Below are 21,671 nucleotides of genomic sequence, written 5' to 3' on the forward strand. Positions count from 1 at the left end.
TCCGATGGGGGCGGGGAAGGCGGCCCCGACGGCGCGGCTGCCCGGGGGCCGCGGACGGGAGGGCTGCCGGGCGCCGGTCCCTTCCGCGGCGGGGACGGACGGGCACGGCCGCGCCCCGCGGAAGAGGGGGGAGGAACCTGTTGATGGAGCTGGGGGATGCCCCGTTTCTCTCACGCACGATCCAGCCCCGTCTGAGATCCGGGTGGGGAAGGGCTTTTCGCTCTGCCGGTACCGCCGTCGGTTGTTGAGTTTCACAGGAGGCTTTTCTTCAGAAATGCCAGTTTCTGAATAGCGGGGGGTGGCCGAGCTGCTGCACGGCGGGGCTCGGAAGAGGTGAGGAGAAGTGAGCAGGGTACGGCGGTACCACCACATGTACCTCAGCTCAAGGAGGACATGGAGCTGTTGGGGTGGCCACGAAGATGATCAGAGGAGCTGGAGGTGCGGTCCTATGAAGGAAGACAGGCTGAGAGAAGAGAAGGCACCGTGGAGACCGTAGAGCAGCCTTCCTGTACCTGAAGGGGGTCTAGGGGAGAGATGGGGAGGGACTCTTCATCAGGGGATACAGTGATGGAATGAGAGGTAGTGGTTTTAAACTGAAAGAGGGGAGAAGAAACTTTTTACTCTGAACGTGGTGAGACACTGGAACAGGTTGCCCAGAGAAGCTGTGGATGGAAGTCCCTGGAAGTGTTCAAGGCCAGGCTGGATGGGGCTTTGAGCAACCTGTTCTGGTGGGAGGTGTCCCTGCCCAGGGCAGGGGGTTGGAACTACATGATCTTTAATGTCCCTTCCAACCCAAACCATTCTATGATTCTGTGATTTTATCCTTCCCGGCTTTGTGTTCTCCACAAATTTTTTTTATCTTTTGCCAGGAGGTGGCTGGAAATGTTGCCACTGTTTTTCCCACAGTCACCAAATTTTCTGTTGTGCTTCGGTGTGTTTGGGGGAAAGGATCTGAGAAGTGCATTAACACTCATAGAAAGAAAACACTCTCTGGTAAAAACAACTGGATGTTTGTAGGCATTATCCAATGCACTGGCACCACCATCAAGGTTAGTGGATGGTGGCTGGCTAAATGACAACAAGCTGGAGCTCAGAGTTGTTCTCATGCTTTACTTATGTCAGAAATCTGGTGTTAAATGAAGACATTATATTTTCACTAGATTTTTTTTCCAGAAAATACATTGCTGATATCAATTGATTTAACAATTGCAAATGTAAGGTGCCTTTCCCATCTATATTTACACACTTACATACATGCTAGGCACTGAAGCAGCCCAAAGTAGTAACTACCCATGAAGAAAGTGTGACATGGCTTCTGCACATTACAGGGAAAACATCCGGATTTTGTTGTGTCTCAGTAGAAATTACATAAAGATTTAAAAGGATTCAATTGTAAGCCTAAGACGTGTGTTGATTCTGCCTGCTTTTACTGCCAGTGGACGCGTACACAGTTTGCACCTTCTTTCCAAAGGAGGTAGTGGCAATCTGGTTGTATTTGGTCTCACTGAACACATCTCTGTGATTAAAAAATACATTTTAAAGACTGAAAACATAAGATACCTTGCCATCTGGGTTCTGTTTAAACATATGATCCCATTCTGTGAGTGACAATATTTAGCTCAGAAAAAAAAAAGCAATTTTCACCTCTTGAAATACATATATGAGTGTTCAATGAAGTATATGCAACTCTATTCCACCTGCCAGCTGTAAAAATATCCAGCAGCCAGAGGTCAGGGTGGGCTTTTTTTAATTAATTGTCCATGCTTACCATTCTGCTGATTTAATTTATGAATATGGCTGGTCATTAATGCTGTTACAGTAGAGGCGTACAGGTTGAACAATTTTATGGCCCAGTCATTAGCTTTCTTGAATCAGGTCCCATTTTCCAAAAGAAAAGGTGACAAATTCAATACTCAGCAAATTCTATTTTTTTTCTATGACTTAAATTGGTTTCCAGTTCTTAATTTTTACTTTATTTAATTGAGTGCAGTCCTAAAATTCAATATATTTTTAAAACATATCATGGGTAGTGGTTTTGTTGATTAATGGTCTTTTAAATGGGCTTCCTTTTTCCATTATAGCAAGATAGTACTATCTGTATTAACAAAATGTGCCATAGCAAGTTCCTACCTTTCTACAATTGCTGTCTACAATGAATACATTTGAATACAAATTACTCAGTTATTATGCAGAATACATAACTGATGTTTGGGTAAGTTGGCCAGAATCAAACATTTAAATAACAGAAAAACTTTTGCTAACATGGCAAGAAAGCAGTACTCAGATTCGTCCAAAATCTGGACGAGGAGGGGCTCCTCTACTGAAGCTGACCATTGTCCCCCCTCTATCTCACGTCAAAGAACAAGGAGGGGGATGGACCCAGACATGTAGAGTAGGGGGATGCACCTCCCTCCCAAGGTCCAGGGTCTCACAACAGAGGAGTACAACCACCAGACCACTGTGCATGTATGAAGGTAAAGGCTGATAGCTGCTTGCTTTTATCTGCATCTTGACTCCACCTGTATTGCACTGTACCACCTTGGATTGTTTTGCATTTCAAATGCTCGCTCTTCCCCCAGCAACTCCACAGCCAGTCTTTCCACATGTAGTTTAATTTTCCTTCTGAAAGCACTGAAGTCTTTTTGAGTAGCTGCCTGTGCTTGGATGTCCCATAGAGGAAGTCACTTCTGATGGGAACGGATCTCAGACTATGAATTTTTCCTACCCCAACTGATCGTCTTATGTTTTCAAAATATCACCCTGAGACACAAAGTCGGAGAGGGACACCTTCCAAGCGTCACCAGCTGGTGGTGAGTTAGATTCACTGACCTTTCATGTGCCTTTTAATCATGCAGCTCCTGCGGTAGTGGCGGATCGGGCTGCTTTTAATTAAGTTGCAGGCGTATGGCACCGTCACAAAGACAAGGCTCTAGCCCACTTAGAAAATCCAGCATAGCATTTTTTTCCTTTGCAGAAAGAAAAGAGGGTATGATGAGGGAAAACATCCACTGATCCACATTAGGCCTGAAGCAAAAACGTACTTTTTACCCGGTGTGAACAACAGAAGTGTGTAAGAGCATTTGTAGCACATCTCTTCAGTATTTCACATTGCGAGTAATGTGTGATCGGTCCTCGTACACAATGAAGGAAAATATAACTTCTACTAGAAAATCACTGCTGCCGATTTCCAACCATGTTGGCTCAGCATCTGCCAAAGACATAAAAAAGGGTATATAATCACAGCAAATATGCCTCCTGGGTGGTACATACAACACCACACTATAAAGAAATTTATTAAAAGGTACTGAAGTATCAAAGATTTTAAGTGAAGGCCAAATTTCCTGAGCCCAATTCTGGAACATTTCTGTCTTTATCAAGGCTTCCTACTAACAAGTCCATTGGCATTCTGTTCAGACACGAGGCTCTGCCTGCCACATGGGACCTTCCTTTCCTGCAGCAGAACTCAACAAGGTCATCTGATCTGTAGCCTCTGGAAAGCATTTTTTTTGTTTGTTTGTTTTCAGCAGATAAGGAGCACTTCCATCAAGTGCTAGGATGGGTAAGGGGAGAGAGATACAAGCTTGTGCTACGTCCACTTTAAAAACGGAGGCATGTGTTAGGTTTCAGATCAAAGGCTGGAATTCACGGTATTAACATGTAAACTTACTAGTATGTAAAGATAAAAGAATTCATATTTTTATAAGACAAAAGCAGTCCAGTATTCTAACTTTTGGATGAGGGTTCAGCAGTTTCTCAATTCAAAGTTTCAGAAGTATATTTTCTGCCTGATTCATTTTACGTTTTATTTCAGTCTGCCTGAAAGCCTATTATATGCTTGTCATCTGTAGAGCAAAACACCATGTTGAACTGAATCTACTAAAATTATATGCTCCCCAAAGTACTCCATTGAAAATTACAGCAAAATCATGTATACAGTGAACCCTAGAGAAAAATGTTTACTTCTCTGATGATGCCCTCTATACCACTGGGAAAAATGTGAATGGTGAGGCATGTCCTGCAGTTAACAGTTTTGTGTTTTTAAAGTCCAAAGTAAGCAGATAGATAGCTTTAAAATTGGGGAGAGCTGACAGATTTCTTATAGTTCAAAATCTTTGGCATAGCAACTGCCTGAAATTTACACATCTGCAATAGGAAGTAAGTCAAGAAAGAGGGAACAGCCATACTATACTTCGTAAACTAGCATGCACAGATATACCGCCGTTCTGTGCAGATTCATTGATTTTCTATTATTTCAGTGTTGCTCAGCTCCCCTGGTGTATTTCAGAATTATTTTCATCTCATGTCCAAATCACTGTTTTTGTGCCCTATGAGGGCTTGTCACAGATTACATTGTTAAAGCAATAGTGTTGCCACAAAAATCCTTGTTAGATCTCACATCTTGTCCTGCAAACCTGCCTTAAGCTACCTTGTTGTAGCAGTGTTACCCACGTTATCACACGGCTCGGCACAGGGAGCACAGTTTGGTTTTGCAGTCCTGGTTTTGCAGTCCCAGCTGAAGTCTCTGTTGACTTTAGTGTATCTGGCTGGATCTGCATTGTGTTTTAAAGCTACCCTTGACACTGGGCTTGCAGCCAGATTTACTTGCTATCGATGGTACATACCTGAGATAGCGCTGGCTCTGTAGTAATTCTGCTGATACTGCTGGAGGGAGGACATTGCAGGTGTGTACTTTGCACTTCAGAGTGGTGCCAACTGCAATGTGGACTTGCCTCAGCCACCCCATACTTGGCATAGCCACTTCCATTTATCTCATCTGCAGGAACACGGTATTAACATCACACAAAATCCTTTTTAAGAGACGTCTCCATTTCTGCTGCGTTTACCTATAATAGCAATCTGTGTATGGAGCAGTGCAGTCTTTGGGCGTTCTGGATGTCAAGCTGACCCTGAGATCAGACAACCTAAGTGCTGCCCATATGTGAGGTAGTCAGCTCACAGTTGTGTCGGTGCTGCGTGCTTGACTGACAGACAGGTTTTTGCAGCATTACGGATGGAAATAGGTGTGACTGGCAAAGAGGTCCTGGAATTTCCTGGAAGAATAAAGCCCTCTTCACCTGGTCGGTGACACTTCCTTGCAAGGTTTGGAAATGAGTTAATACTGATAATGTTTTAAGCTTTACTTCTAATGTCATCTGCCCGTGTTGCCCCTTTTATCAACCATTATCAGACTATTGCTTTATTTTTAAGATAGCCCACTACATAATGATACCTCAAAGTGAAAAAGCAAATTGCTGGGACAAATCTCTGTCTACAATCTGATTTTGCAGCTTGATCAGTGTTATAAAGCTCTGCTGTTAATAATCAATTCAATACCATGTCACTTCGGCTGTATTTTGATACCCTAAATTCCTTTCATGTATTACAGCAGTTGGAACAGGATAGTAAAACATGACAACAGTAACCATATTGATAAAATAGATAAAGATAAAAGATAAAATACATTTTAAAAATGAGCTTACTCAACGAATAGTCATATGATTTTTTTTTTACTGTGATATGTGAAAATAAAATGGCTTAGATCTTTTTTCAGATGTGGTAGTCCTCACAGTTCTACCAATATGAATAATTACATCCTTCTTCATTATTGGCATTAAATGTGGTATGGTAATTCTGTTAAAGTGCATTCTTACTGATGTGACCGTCTTTTACCTTTGACTTACAAAGTACAACAGACAAAGTTTTCAACATGTAGTAATTATTTCTTTAAGATCAAGTATTGCTGCCCTGTCTGTTCAGGGCACAGAATTACTTGGAATTACACCAACTGTTGGTCCAAAATTTCAGTTAAGTTTTGTTTTGAGACAGGTTTACTACCAAATTTTTTTTTTAAATGTTAATATAAATGCATAAACATATGCTTTGCCAGTCAGACAGAACCGCACCAAGTGGGAGAGAGCTTTTTTAATCCCCTGGCTTCAAGCTGGGTAATGACACTGGTAGAGATGCTAAATCATACGTGGTAGAATCCATTTTGTTGACTGAAGGTTGATGAACCTGAAAGTTTGTATCATTTCCTTTATGATACAATTGATCTGCAGCTCTTGCAGTCACTAGTCCATCACCTTTCTGTGCGTTAGGTTTTGTGGATTATTTAATGTTTCTACTTCATCTTTCCTTTGAATCAGTAATGTTTGGTCACATGGGACACCAGTTGCTATAGTGAAAATAGTTTTGAGTGTTGCCTGTGCTGTGCCTTTTGCTTGACCCACAGTTTATTTTTACGTCTTTGATGACATGCACATTTTGGATCAAATAAGCATTAGTCACAAGCTACTCTTGGAAGAATTCTCTGTACAAGTCCTTCTTTGGATTGTGTAGTTTCTCTCAGATCAACAGAACTCTTATAGTTCCTGTAATCTTGTTATGTATTTGGAAGTCACTTCATTTGTTTTTAATTTTGTTTATAAGGTAGAAATACTTTATAAACCCTTGCATTTGGGGGATCTGTAGAGTTTCCACAATCTCAACAAGTCTTTTGCGCCCATACTTGGAAGAGTTCGTACACTACCCAGCTGGCAGTGTCTTCTTGTGTAGTCATATATCTTGTTGCACCTTTCTGTCTTCTTGTTAGCATTGCGGACTTTTCCAGTTTGTCTAATTGGTTCAACAAAGATGTAGGCAGCTACCAGACAAACCTAGGTTCCCCAAGTAGCCAGGTTTTTCAAAGTCTCAACGTATTTCCTCCTGCAAGTGAGCTGTGGCTCCCAGTTCAGCTTGCTTCCCAGATGCCATCTCTGCCATTCCACTCTGCTTCGTTGACTTCATGCTTTGGCATGTTGTCTCTGTTGCCAGCTATTATGGCTTTTGCTTTCTTGAACAATAGCTGTAGTAAATGTATACATGTGTGTTCATATTATTAATATCTAATAATACACACTTGATGTGCGTATGTGTGACTATATGATGTGTGACGTGTATATTATATATATAGCCACAGATTGTAGCCATGGTAGGACGGGCAAGATTTTCTGAGCAGTGTGGAGTGTGCAAGCCATGAGCATATAGAAGTTCTCCCATGCCTCTCAGGGAGCATCATCCTGGAGGAAGGGCTTCCTCCAGCAGAAGGACACATTGCAGACAGAGCAAGTCATATTTAGGGCTGGAAGAGAAGAGCTGTGGTGAGATGCCTGGTTCCTTGCAGAAGGGCCGGCCTCTGCCCTTCAGTACACTGCGGCAGCCTTTTCCACACTGGAAGATGTGCATTGTGCTCAAGGACTTTTGGTGGGATGTGATGCTTTTTTCCACAAATGGGAGTAATTTGATTTTTTGAACTGTACTGTGTGGTTTGTTCTTTGTAACTGCTGTGCATGGAACCACAAATGCTGTTCATTTTCTCAGACAATTGCTGTTTTATTATGTTGAGACCTACTTTGCTTCTAATTATAAAGTGTATGACTTTTTTGTAATAACTACAGCAGTAGTTTACAATTTACTGATAAAAAAGGAAAGTATTTGATGCATTTTAATAGTCCAGACAAAGAAATACTTATTCAGCTGTCAAAGATGAGTCAAAATTGTCCCTGTTGTAACATTCTGAGAACAGACATGAGCTTGCAATAACTATCCTTTTTCTCTCTGTTTTACATAGTTCTTCTTAGTCAGCTTGCTGAAGACATTAAATTCAGCCAATGACAATATTTAAATTAAAAGAAGCCTCAGGGAATAGTAAGTAACTTTTTTTTCCTTAGTGCACCTGTCTTTATAGGCTGCAAAACCCTCCGAGATGCCTGTTTCAGGATCCTAGAAATAACTATATGTGTGTGAAGGGTTTGCTCTGTACAAGTGGGCTATTCCACCAGGGAAGTGTTGCCTGGGAGCTGGGGGTGGCCACAAGCCAGCCAGAGGCAACGCTTTGACCATCAAGGACACGGTCCTATAGCAGTCAGACCCAATAAGCAGAGCAGTTCAGGGAGAACCAAGTCTCTAACTAGGAGGCAGATCCAAGGTCAAGCCAGAAAAGTTGGGACAGGACTCCTTGAAAAGGAGACTGAAGTGAGACCTTATTGCTCTCTACAACTGCCTGAAAGGAGGTTGTAGAGAGGCGGGGATTGGTCTCTTCTCTCAAGCCACAGGCACCAGGACAAGAGGAAATGGCCTCAAATCGCGTCAGGGGAGGTTCAAATTGGATATTAGGAAAAATTTTTACACTGAAAGGGTTATTAAGCGTTGGAATGGGCTGCCCAGGGAAGTGGTTGAGGCACCGTCCCTGGAGATACTCAAAAGATGGGTTGACATAGTGCTTACTGACATGGTTTAGTGATGTGTGTTTTTGTTTTTGTCAGAGTTAGGTTGATGGTCCTTTCCAACCTAGACAGTTCCATGATTCTATGATTCTATGAACAGCAGGTCAGGTAGGTATCAGTCCGGGCTCAGTGATGCCCTTAACATAGCTCAAAGTTCTGAGGTTAGAAGCAGCTCCCTGGCAAAGGCGAGGTCCTCACAGCTCTCTTTCCCTGCAGCCTGGTGCAAGCTTTGGTGGCTGCAGCATGCAGAGGCTGGTGGCCACCAACAAGGGCAGCCAAACCCCTGGAGGACAGCTTGCAGAACCTCTTGGTGCAGGCAGGGTTTCAAGCCGACACCTGTAATTGTGTAGCACAAAGTGTGAAGCCTGGCTTTGGCAGGTACATCATCAGGTGAGAAAATTAGCCTTTAACGTTGAAAAATACAAATAGATTATTTAGAGCTACACTCTGTAGTGTTAATTTCAATACAACCAAATTTTTGCCCTCTCCGCGCCTTTCTTGGTGCGCGTAGCTACCCGAATCAACAAGATGCTTCTATCTCATTTTGCCTTTACATTTTCTTTTGACATGCTTTTCTCTTTGGCAGGCTTTCTGACCTACATTGGAAAATGTAGCTCTACTCTTATGAGGTGTACCAGCAAACTGTAACAGAGGAAGTTATTAGAGACTTTTAAGGAGAAAAGAAATAGCTTCTGTCTGCTCTTTCACTGTCAGCATTTATCTCCATTGTATCTATTTTTAAATCAATCACCCCGGTCCTCAGTTCCCCAGTTCTAAATATTTTATTTTGAGGATGTAATTTACTAACTCAAAGAGCTCTTTCGAAAGCTTTCTAACTTGATTAGTGTCATTTGGAACATCTGCCTGACAAACTTCTGCATTAGCAGCTACTGAATGAAAAGTGATTTTCATTCCTCGGGAGATTCATAGGTTTAATTCCAGGAATCCTTAATCCATGAGTGATTTTGCATGAAGTAAGGAAATATCCCTTGCCTCAAGTTTCCTTAAAATTAACAACTTTTTGTTTTGTTTTTTTTTTTTTTTTTTTTTTTTTTTTTTTTTTTATGGAGAAACAGAACATAGGAGAAAGAAGAGGTCCAGACCACAGATATTTTTAGCTTGTATCTATTGTCAGTATCTTTGAGAGACCAGAATGAATAGCCTCTTCATCAGGCTGGCAACACCTGCACAATTAATAGATTATATTCATAACAGCGAAGCTGAGTGACAATTGACCTATTTTGCAAATAAATACGTAAATGTGTCTGAGATGTCTAGTAGTTACAGAACTGTTTCTTCAGTCAGGCTTTAGTGCTGTAGCATCCAAATAAAAGCAAAAGATGAAAAAAAGCTGGGGGAAAAAAAAAAGGTGTTCTCTCTTTTCCTTAAAGTTTTTTGTCTTTTCCTGCTACTAAGAGCAGGATTTGTGTGGGTATTTGTTCAACGATGGGTTGTAAAATGAATAACTCTTGAAAGCTAGGGCAAAAAAATCAGTAATTGAACACAATTTTATTAATAAAGAATGATGCAATGGAATATGCAAGGCCAAAATTATTCCCTCCATATTTTCAGTGGGTTCAACTGAACGGCATTGGCAGTGTTACTAACAATTTCAACGGCTGAAATCCTTTCCCTTTTTCCTAATAAACCTTGGGGGTTAGTTCAAAGTGGAATGACCCCATGCATTACCTGGGGTTTAGGAAAGGAAAGGGAAAGCAGAACTCTCAGCGCCAGCCACAGGATTATGGCTTTAAGCCGTCCATGTTGCTAGAGGCGATGCCCTAAGTCTCTGCAAGAACTTACAGTGAGAGGAGCTCCGCCGTGAGCAGCAGCTGCTGGGTGCGTGAATTAGCAGTTTGTAATTCAAATTCTAATTACGCAGGTAAACTTGTAGTAAGATTTAAAAAGCCTATGGTTTTGGAAACTGACATACATTTTTCAAGTAACTGCTTCTGGGTGACGCCAGTCTGAATGTCACAGCAAATATATAATTCTCTTGCAGCTCAAGAAACGTATATGTAGAACTATTTTTTCAACGGAACGACATCAAAATTACTCATACATTTATGTTTTATTATTTTATTAAATGATGCAGGCCCTATGCTATCTGGTGGATTGCTTCAGTTGATTTCACTGTTTCAAGGTCCTGCTGGCTCCTGTACTGAGAATACCTAACAACTGTATATACTAAAGAGAGACAGGATGGTGGTGACACAGGGCAGGATGTAATTTATGGGATGCAGACAGAATGATTTCCATTTAATTCCTGCAGATACCTGAATATACAGGTTCTGAATGTAATTGTGGGAATTGCCAACTGAACACATACAACACAGCTAACACGGGGGTAATTGTCATTTACTGCCTGACTGTGTAAATGAAGACTCATCTGGAAAAGCTGCTGGTGATTCACTGATCATCCATATTCAGTCCTGGAAACTGTTTTTCTCTAGAAACAGTTTTTAGAAACTCCTTTTCTGACACCGATCTTTGTCTACCAAAGCAAGGCAGAGATTATCTTAATTAAACTAGGTCACATGTTGTCCAAGAGCAATAGTTGTACTGAACATCATAGAGAGAAGGTAAAGAAAAATAAAGATTATAGGATCAACATTTTAGTTAGGGAGGGCTTCTCTTTGTCTAATATTATGATCCACCTGTACAAAGTGAGTCATCTCAAAAGTAGCCGACAATATTTTGCTTTCTTGTCTGCCACATTTCTCTAAAGAAATTTAATTTTAATATAACACAAGAGGAAGCCAAAAGGTCTTTAAAAATAATCTGTACATCTGGAGAAAACTTACTACCTCAAGCTAGGTCAGAATATATCTGACAAGGGACTCCTCATTGTAGCACACACGCCAGTATAAAGACAGGCTAAGACAATGGTGAGTCATACTTAATGTTGTTTTCAACTACAAATTTCCCAATAAAATCAGTTTGTTAATGGCAGATTACAGGTATTTGGGCAGATGTAAGCTTTTCTTCACAAAAATAAATGGATTTATGTGGCCAGAAAAATGGAAATATAGTCATATTGTTTATACTTCAAAAGAGGTTTTCCTCCTCTTACAACAGGATATGGCAGTGATATGTGACTGATTACAGTGCTTTCACATGCCATCAATAAATAATTTCCTCTCCTATCTTTAATTTATAATGCTAATGAACTGCCTGGATAGAAACTGAGCTGAATACATATGGCTATCTTTTTGCTGACAATCTGTAGAATTACAAGCATTTGCAAAAAATTGGGTTTTGTGTAATTCCTGGAGAGAGCTCAAATATCTCTGTGCTCCCAGCAAATGAGCATTAGATTCCTACGTGCTGGCAGGAGACCGATTTAAGACGTACTCCTCTTCTCGCTGTTCCCCACTAGTCGATTTAGGCAGTTCTTGCTCTTTGAGCTAACTTTTATGGATCCTATTCTTAGGCATATAACTTTCCCCTTGGATTTTTTAAGGCGCTGTCATCCAATGCGATGTCTGTGAATTTCACTAAGCATTTGAGCTCTTAGCTAGGCACTGCAACAATGCCTGTAGCAACTCCATTTTCTTCAGCTATTCAGCTTCAAAGATGAGCAACATTTGCTCCTAAGTGTGATGGCTTCAAATGAAGAGGAATTTTGATATGTCCTGTTTTTTTTAATAGATGTGTATATTTGTATATATAAAAATAAAGATAGATATGTATATGTAAAGATACAGATATGCTTAAAACAATGAGATGGTAAAGGTGGGTGATTGTAAATCCAGAACTGCTCTATGTAATGAGACTTCAGAATATGCTGCACGCTTGCAATTTGATCCAGAATTTTCCAAAATGACAGTCTCTTTGTATCCAAGATTTTTATTTGGATTATTACAGAAATTAGGATCCACTTACAAATCTGGAGCACAGCCCGAATTTTTGTAGGTAATGTTTTCATTCTTATTTTTTTTTAAAGAACTTTCACAGGCTAAGGACTTCATCCCACTTTTTTATGAAACTTTACATAGCCAGGAGTAAGTGTTAATCTCTACCAGAAAATGGTAAGGAGGTTGAAACCTTCTCTTTCCTCTCTGTATTTTACTCTATCTGATTGGCTTAATCACTTCCAGTTCGAGAAACTACAGTGGCTAATTTGGGATATACTGTGCTTAATGCCAGTTTGCAGCTTCTTTAACAACTTTATTTTTTAAAATGTAGGCAAGGTATCAAAAGTTTGCAGCATGAAATGCACCTAATGGAGATATTTAAGAGGTATCTTTTCCAGCTACGCACATGGTGTTCATTTAATTAGAAGCACAATAGAATTATACTCTAGAAGTATTGAATTTCATTGTAATGTTAGTGAAGTGGAAAGCAATCTACAGTTCCTGCCTGCTGTTTTTAGGACCTGACGTGCATAAATACCTTTTAATTTTAAGGCTATACTTTGATATTTGAATTAATGACAGCATTAGCTTTTTATGCATCCACTAAAGGCTGTAACTGGTAGTTTTCCTTGAAAAAATGTTAAATATCATAAGGCAATTTTGATGTTCATGTCAGTTTTGCTGTCTATGAATATTCTTAAATTACTGAGAAGTCTTATCATTCAGATGTAACTGAAATACAGATCTGAGAGGGCTCTTAGTGACTAACACAAATGTGCACGTGTAGCATCCTGTTCCTACATACCTTCAGGACAAGAAATTGGTAGAATGAGCTAATGCTCAGGCATTCCTCTCCGGAGAGCTGCGTTCAAATTCATGCTTTTACAGTACCAGTGAAAATGAATCCTCATACATGGGGAGTGCAGTCTGGCAAAAATTAATCCCTCTTCACAGTTTACTCATGAGCTAGGTATAACTGCCTGAGATAGAAAAGCTGTGCAGAAAAGCATGTCCAGTGCAAAAAAAAACAAAACCCAAAACAACCCCAAAAAGCAGTAGTATTGATCAAGTCTTTTACAAGTACAGTACAGTCCACTCAGGGGAGAGAACTATATAATAGAAGCATATAATAGAAGACAGGTGTATTAATGCATTGTTAGAAAAGTATGGCAGGGTGCCTAGTCAAGATGTCTTTGGGAAAAAAAATATCTTTGGAAATAAGTGAGTAGCTAGGCATGTGCTTAATGATCCCATAGCTACCTATATTTTCTTTAATTATGTTGGCATTCAATGCCGTTTTTTAAAATTAGTGTGGTTTTGTCCTGCATTTGGAGAAAAATTCAAGTCATTAACTAGATTTTCAAAGGCAGCTACCAGGTAGTCTTTGTGTTTTATTTCTGTGCTTTCAAGTGAGGCCATGAGCCAAATTAGTCCAACTTTTTAAAAAACTGAGTACATTTTCACATACCTAGTATAGAAATGTGTGCAGATTACTAAAGTTAGTACTCATTATTCGGTCCAACAGAATTCCTGTGTAATGTGACTGGTTTCAGCATTAATATGCTCTGGTCCTAACTTACTATTACTGATTTTTTAAAAAATTAAGAATGCAAGTATATTTTGCTATTAGCAAGGAGAAAAGAATGAATGAGAAAGGAAGAATAAAAAAAAGAAAAGAATGGAAATTGTACTAATCTCTACAACATGTTTTTCTTGAATCACAAGTAACGCTCTAGTTGGCATTACTCACAAAGTCATCATTTGGTTTCTCTGCTGTCCATCATCCTGTACAGGAATCTTTTGCTCTTTACATATGTATTTGTTTAGGTTGAGTAACTTTAATCAGAAAATATTAGCTTAATGCCCCTGAACACTTTCATGTTTAAAGCTGTAAATATCTGCACCTGTATTTAACTATCTGATTAATTACTGTTAACAAAATAGTATCAGTTTGCCAGTTACAGATACCTTCCATGTAAACTAGATTAAATGAGCTTGTCTGATTTGAAAACCAGTGAGTATATTTTGCCCACATATAGTTAACAAAAATGCACAAATACCTGGCAAAAGCAGATGAGTAATAAAATTTACCAAAGAACTGTATACCAAAATAAGTTTTCCGGTTTGGGACCAAATCTGCTTTTTTAGGCAGGATTTTAAAACCAAAGGTATGTCCTTCTATACAGTAAGCACTGTAAAAGACTGATGGCTCTCTTTATCTGTACTCAGCAGGTTGCTCTGAATGAGCAGGACTCAATGTTAGAATTCCAATCAAGGCGTTCACTCCTTTCTTGCAAAATATGCTTTAAATAACTAATTAATTGAATTGAATACTCAGTACTTCTTGTAATGTTTTTGGGTTTGGGGTTCTTTGTGGGTTTTTTTCTTGCTGTTTGGTTGTGGTTTTTTTGTTGTTGTTGTTGTTGTTTTTTATGTGAACTAAGCCATTTAAGCCATAAAAAAGACATCGAGGTGCTGGAGCGGGTCCAGAGAAGGGTAACAAAGATGGTGAGGGGTCTGGAGCACAAGTCTTATGAGGAGAGGCTGAGGGAGCTGGGGTTATTCAGCCTGGAGAAGAGGAGGCTGAGGGGAGACCTTATTGCTCTCTACAACTACCTGAAAGGAGGGTGTAGAGAGGTGGGGGTCGGTCTCTTCTCCCAAGTCACAGGTGACAGGACGAGACGAAATGGCCTCAAGTTGCGCCAGGGGAGGTTCAGGCTGGATATTAGGAAAAATTTTTTCACTGAAAGGGTTACCAAACATTGGAATGAGCTGCCCAGGGAGGTGGTTGAGGCACCATCCCTGGAGGTGTTCAAAAGATGGGTTGATGTAGTGCTGGGAGGTATGGTCTAGTGATGGTGTTGCTTTTTGTTTGTTGTGCAGGTGTCTATTTTTGTCAAAATTAGGTTGACGGTTGGACAAGATGATCTTTAAGGTCCCTTCCAACCTAGAAGATTCTGTGATTCTATGATTCTGTGATTTAGTTAAGTCCTAAACCCAGAACCACCATGAAGAGCAGCTGAAGAGACTTGGCCAGTTCTGTACTGGTAACATTGTCCATACATACTTGCAAGAGCTGTTAGTTTTGTCAGCATAGCAGGACCAGTTACTTGAAGCAAATCAGACAACAACAACAACAGTAAGAAGTGGGGGGTTTTTTTGCCAGTCTAAGTGCCTCTTTTGTAATAAAGAATTATTGCTGTGTATAGTGCAGCTGACACGATGCACCCTCCCCACTCGTGGTGCAGGACTCTGGAATAATGGGAAGGATGCAGACCTCGTGGAGCCAGGAACGGCTCCAGGAGGAAATAGGTCAGCGCATCTCCTGCTGCAAGGCAGCAGCGGAGACTGCTTTGTTCCATTGCAAAAGCAATTCCTGACTGCTTGTGTGTGACAGAGTCTGTGGAGAAACTGATTGAAGACTATTTTGGTAAAAGATTCTCAGGCTGTGGGGAACCTGTGGATTTGTTAGTGATACAGAAATTTCATTTCGCTCTGATAATGACCCGGTTTATTTAAAACTACCATTGCCATCTGCATCATAGAATGTTATTTGCCTAATTAAGGGTATAGTGTGTAAGGTATTTTTTCCTCATACCAGGACATGATCTGATGATCTTCTGATGCTACCCTTATGGCAAAAATAATTATCAGACTATGCTGTTAGTTACTGACATTACTGCTAACAATATTCATCACACTAAATTTACAACGTTCATGTGCAGCTTTCTTTGGCTGTCTACTGAATCTTTGCATCTAATTTTATTGTAAGTATTATTTTTTGAGATAACAAATTTTAAACAGAAGGACACTATTTGCTTGAAATTATCTTTGATTTAATGAGTAAGTTTCATAAATACTGGTATGTGTCATGATTTCTATTGTGTGTGAGAATGAACATGAGATTACTAGTTACATTGTTACCTGGGAACAGGCTACTGAAAATGGATCATCACTTATTTTTTTAAAAGTTGAGGGTCTTTTTATCTTTCCTCGTATGGCCATCCAGTATTTTTTAATTTAAAAAATGCAAACAAGACTGCTCCTTCTTTACCTATTTTTTCCTCTACAAAAAACCAAAACAAAAACAAAAGAAAAAGCACAATCAACAGCAGCAGACATCTTCTGTATATCTTTTGCAGGGAATGTGTAGATCAATTGAAATACATTCTTTACAGTTGCTGTTACCGGTGTGGGGATGCTGGTGGGAGTGTGAGCTTAGATGCTTTATCTCTTGAAAAGCTGTATCTGCCTGACGTGGGTGAGGAGGATCAAATTCAGGCCATGATCTGCTTAGGAACTTTGTATTTTTTTACAGTTTCCTAGGGATCCAGAAAAAGATTTATAAAAACCAATCCAGACTATAACTGTATTAACTATACCAGATTCACTAGGACAAGAGAGTGGATATGCATTCACCCTTGCAGAATTTTACATCCCTAAATGAGAATTCCAATCTGATTTCTTAAAAATAAACATTTATTTCATCATCAACCATCCCCAGTTGCAGAGGAAAACTTCACGATGCTAAATCTCAAAGATAATTACCTTTATTTATTTTAATCTCTCTCTCTCTTCCTTAATATGTGAGGTTAGCAGCACAGCCAACCTGCACCACACCCCGGCCACCCTCAGCTGCTTCTTTACCCCTATGACATGAAATGAAACTTCCCAATCAAACACTGAGGCGCGATTTTGCAGGGATGCTCCAGCCCTCAGCCATTCCACATCTGGATCTGGGTATGGGGGTAGGAAAGGACCAGGGTGGTCCAAATAGTTTCTCATTCTGAAAGGAAGGCCCTTCCTGGTGGCGGACGTAAACATCGTTATCATTCAGCCTAACTTCAGTGCCTGTTCAACAATTTGCATATCCATGGGAAATGTGACATTTTGCTGCAACGTGCTTTAGTGGGTCTGCTGGCACTTAACCTACTGGCTGAAAGGAAGAAAACTGCTGAATTGAAAATAATATACTGTTTCCCTTTAGGAAATACAGAGCCTATGGGTCTGTAGATTTTTTCCCTTTATTATTTTCCCTTTGTTGATGTCATAAGCATCCTGTCTCTAGAGATTGTGCATGAGACATGGTTACCCGAAGGAGTTCTGTATTTCTCCAGTGGTCACAGCTGGGAAACAAACACCTGTAGGCTGCTCAAGCCAGCTAAGTTAGAAGAGTCCTGCTGCTGCTGAAATACATCACAGAGCTCAGAAGCACCAACTGGCTGCCCCAGTAGTGGACAGACCACAAAAGTTAGTACTTTCATGCAGTTTTCTTCCTCTGATGCTCTCTCTCCACCCTAACCAGTCCACACAGAAGCAATCTTCTTCATCTTAGATACTTTACAAATGGTGACACTCATGAACAGGTTTTGGTTCCCTGTTTTTTTTTTTTTAATAGAACGGTATTTACTTGTTTCCTTAGTTGTTTTTCATGTCTTTTCCCCCCCTCTCATTTCTGTTGCATCTAAGTGCTAGAACCTTTTCATTAGTCATAAATATTATCAAATACTGCAAAGCAAAATAAATCAAAAAAGTGGAAAATCTGATACTAAAGCTAAGTATTCAAAGCTTACATTCATTATATTAATTTATATTCTATTACAAGATTAAACATGTGGGAGCTCAGGGTACCTTTTTAAAAAAAAATATTTTAAACAATATATTCTTTGCCATAGGTACTGCATAATTTTTACTGTTGTAATAAAAGAAATGGGATCCTGAAGTATATTCAGCACACACATCGGGGAAGATTGGCATAAATTTGCTCAAAATTATAAACTAACTTGCAAGATTGGGTTTAACTTTATGGTAAATACTTGATTCTTGAGTTTGCAGTTACTGACTAGGAAAGTGCAACTATTTGCACAACAGAGCAATGGCACTTCCATCTATCTACCCGCCCTCCCCCCCAGCTTAGCAGTCCTCTCCTTTCCCCATTATGTACTTTACAATTACATTAACATTCAGCATAAAGCATAGTGTTGGTGTAAATACCTTTTGGTCTCGCTGCTTTGGAAACTGCAAAATTGCAAACTTGCTTATTTATACTGGCAATCCCATTAAAAATATGGTGTTCAGAAATATAACCAAGCTGTGAATCTTCATACGTTTTTTACTGCTTCCTTGGTTTGGGTTTTTATGGAAAATTATGAAAGTGATAATCAGAGAATCAAAAGTTGTCACAAGTTCTAATGTCATCAGATGAACAAAGTAGAAAGAAACAAGAAAATACAGTTATTTTTTGAAGTATGTTACATCCTACTCATTTATAAGAGCCTGGTTTAATACCACAGTTATGACAGAAGACAGATTTTTGATGCCCAATGTTGAAGAGAGTTGCCCTTTCAGTATTCTCTGGCGCTGCTTCTGGCTGATCAAAGCTGGCATCACAATCCATTAGAGGAGGACACCGTGCAAGTACTATATCAAAACAGGCTACAAAACAGACTTTACCCAATCAGACTTAAACTGAGACAGTACAGAATTTGGTTTAAATAATCATATACTTTATTTTAAAACTTTTTAAAAGCAATGCATTAGAACATAGGATTTAGAATTTTAAAGTTTCTGCTATATTTTATACTCATAAAATAATAATCTCTGGCAGTCATTAGTAAAAGCAAGGAAGCTATTTGTTAGTCAATATGCATGACAAAGTGCTGTAATAATTCTATTTATGCTGTATCAGCAATTTTCCCCATTAAGTGTGCACATTTTCTCTGCCTATTGTTGATCTGCTGCTAAACCTTTCACAAAGGTTTGCTTTGACAGGTTTGCTCTGTCTTCATAATTTGACACTCCAAACAGCTAGTTTAACAAATGAAAGAGCACAGATTATGACAAAAACAATCTCAGCAGTGTTCTTAATATAAAACTCTTAGTTTTCAGTTTGTTTGGAGAGCTTTCTTCTGCTTTGCTGTCTTCCATCTTATGTACCATCAGAAAAATCCCCTGCAGAAGAGTTGTTTTTTCTTTCACCCGCTATCAAATCTTTATTTCTTAAAATATATATTCAGAAGTATATATAAAATGTAAACTACATTTAAAAAAGGTGTTACTGTTATATTTTCACTGTCTAGAAACAAAAACTTGTGTCATGATATCTTTCTCTGCTGAATCTCTTTTTACTGTGTGTCATAACACGTACCATTCATGTTCATTTATTACAAAGAAAAACTACCAGACTCAGCATTTATATTCCAAAATGAAGATAAAATAGATTTCAGTCATTTTTTATAGGTCATTTACTTAGAAATTGGTCTCAAGAGGTAAAAAATCATTAGTGAACTTGAATGATCAAGTTAGGAAAGATACAAGACATATCTGAACGTAAATATCAAGTATATAAAATATTATTCTGGATAACTATGTATAAATACAGGTAATCAATGCTACTGTTTTCTCATACAATAGCTTGTATAGACTGTCCCTTAAGAGTCTATTATTAGGTTAATTAAAGTTTTATTTTCCCAGATAAGATCATCTCATGTACTTCTTTGGTTAACAAGACATATGCTTTCTTAGAATGATCTAAAAAATAAAGAGGATCAGTAATTGTAGATGGATTAAAACCTTCATCCACCAGTCGAAATTTTTGTTGTTTGAATGTTCCGGTCATTTCCATTTTTTCCTATAGAAGACAGAAAGATTTATTATTCAACGGAAGAGTTTATTTTCTTTTGCTCACTTTCACATTTGTTTTTGAAAAAAATCTTACTTGATATAAGGTTAATACTGTTTATTCTTATTACACTGGAAAACTGGAACTCTTGTCCTGCTAGGGACCAGCACCCAGAGACATGGTGGAAAAAAATCACCGCCCATTGCTTTCTGTATCCTTGTGCACTGTCTCAACACAGCGTCTCATGTGGTGTAGGCCCAGCCTGCCCAAGACAATCTAGCTTTTTAATTTGTGCACATCATAAAACTACACATTGTAAAGAATCTGAGAGTAAAAACTGTCATTGTCAAAAATAAAACTCAGGAAATTTTCTGTATTTATGATTATTGTCACCGTAAAGGGCTGAAAGAATCACATACTAAATCAGCCATGCTCATACTCAGCCAGGTCCAAAGAATGGCAGACCTTTACCATATAATGTTTTCAAGCTTCTTTTCAGTGTCACTGTGTCCCTTGGAAAAAGTAGTGGGAGGAATCTCTAGTGAGATGCTTTTCTTATGAGGTTCAACAAGAACAAGTGCAGGGTTCTGCACCTGGGCCGGAACAATCCTCGCCATCAGTACAGACTAGGAGGTGATGTATTAGAAAGCATCCCTGAAGAAAGGGAATTGGGGGTGGTGGTGGATGAGAAGCTGGACATGAGCAGGCAGTGTGCAGCTGCAGCCCAGAAGGCCAATCACATCCTGGGCTGCATCAAAAGAAGTGTTGCCAGCAGGTCCAGAGAGGTGATTCTTCTGCTTTACTCTGCTCTGGTGAGACCTCACCTGGAGTCTTGTGTGCAGCTCTGGAGCCCTCAGTATAGGAAAGATATGGACCTGATGGAGCAGGTCCAGAGGAGGGCCACAAGGATGATCAGGGTGTTGGAGCACCTCTGCTACGAGGACAGGCTGAGGGAGCTGGGGTTGTTCAGCCTGGAGAAGAGGAGGCTCTGGCGAGACCTAATAGCTGCCTTCCAGTACCTGAGGGGGGCCTACAGGAAGGCTGGGGAGAGCCTGTTCACAAAGGCCTGGAGTGACAGGATGAGGGGCAATGGCTTCAAGCTGGAGGGGAACAGATTTAGATTGGAGATTAGGAGAAAGTTCTTTACCATGGGGGTGGTGGAGCATTGGAACAGGTTGCCCAGGGAGGTGGTTGAGGCCCCATCCCTGGAGATATTCAAGGTGAGGCTCGATGAAGCCCTGGGCAACCTGGTCTAGCTGGGGGTGTCCCTGCTGACTGTGGGGAGGTTGGACTAGATGACCTTTGGAGGTCCCTTCCGGTCTGGACAATTCTATGATTCTATGTTTCTATGATTCTCTATCCTTCCCATCCTTTCTCAGCCCCACTTTATGGCTTCTCTCCATTATCTTCTCTTCTGTCTTTCCATTTTTATATATATGCAAACAGTCTCTGAAAACAAAAAATTAAGTATCATCTCCAACAACTCAGAGCTATTGTATGTACTCCAGATCTACCTCCAGACTGTATCTACCTGCTTTTGTTGGTCTAAGACTTCTAAAGTATGATTACGTGTCAGATCAAGCTCTATAGGCTTTTGATTTTTTCCCATGAAGTTCCACCCATCCACTTCTTTCTTGGTTAATGACAGCAGTACCAACAGCAATTCATCTGTAATGTCAGCATTTAAACTCTAATCAAAGTTCCAGATGCTTTATATCCAGGCTAAGATTCAGATTCCTTCTGCCCAGCATAAAGGCTTCTCTGTACTCCTTTATAGCAGTAGATCTAGACTAGGTTCTCATCATTTCGTAAACTGACTGCTGCAACATTCTCAAGTGTAATCTTGCTTGACCATATCAGAATGCTGCTGCAAAAGGTATTTTCCTGGATTTATTATATATATATATATATATATATATATATATATAT

At 39.7% G+C, this 21,671-nt stretch overlaps 1 protein-coding gene across 2 annotated transcripts in view; it reads right to left on the minus strand.

The window, feature by feature from the left end:
• Positions 1 to 18,683: 18,683 nt before the first annotated feature.
• LOC106895384 (long-chain fatty acid transport protein 6-like) overlaps positions 18,684 to 21,671 on the minus strand; it is a 42,430-nt gene continuing 39,442 nt past the window's right edge. For both annotated transcript variants that reach the window (XM_014954793.1, XM_014954792.1), the window contains exon 11: positions 18,684 to 19,751. In XM_014954793.1, the coding sequence (XP_014810279.1) occupies positions 19,575 to 19,751 (177 nt within the window). In that variant the 3' untranslated portion in view covers positions 18,684 to 19,574. The remainder of the gene's footprint in view (positions 19,752 to 21,671) is intronic.

This window comes from Calidris pugnax, unplaced genomic scaffold (assembly GCF_001431845.1).
Source record: "Calidris pugnax isolate Ruff unplaced genomic scaffold, ASM143184v1 scaffold157, whole genome shotgun sequence".
Lineage (NCBI taxonomy): Eukaryota > Metazoa > Chordata > Aves > Charadriiformes > Scolopacidae > Calidris > Calidris pugnax.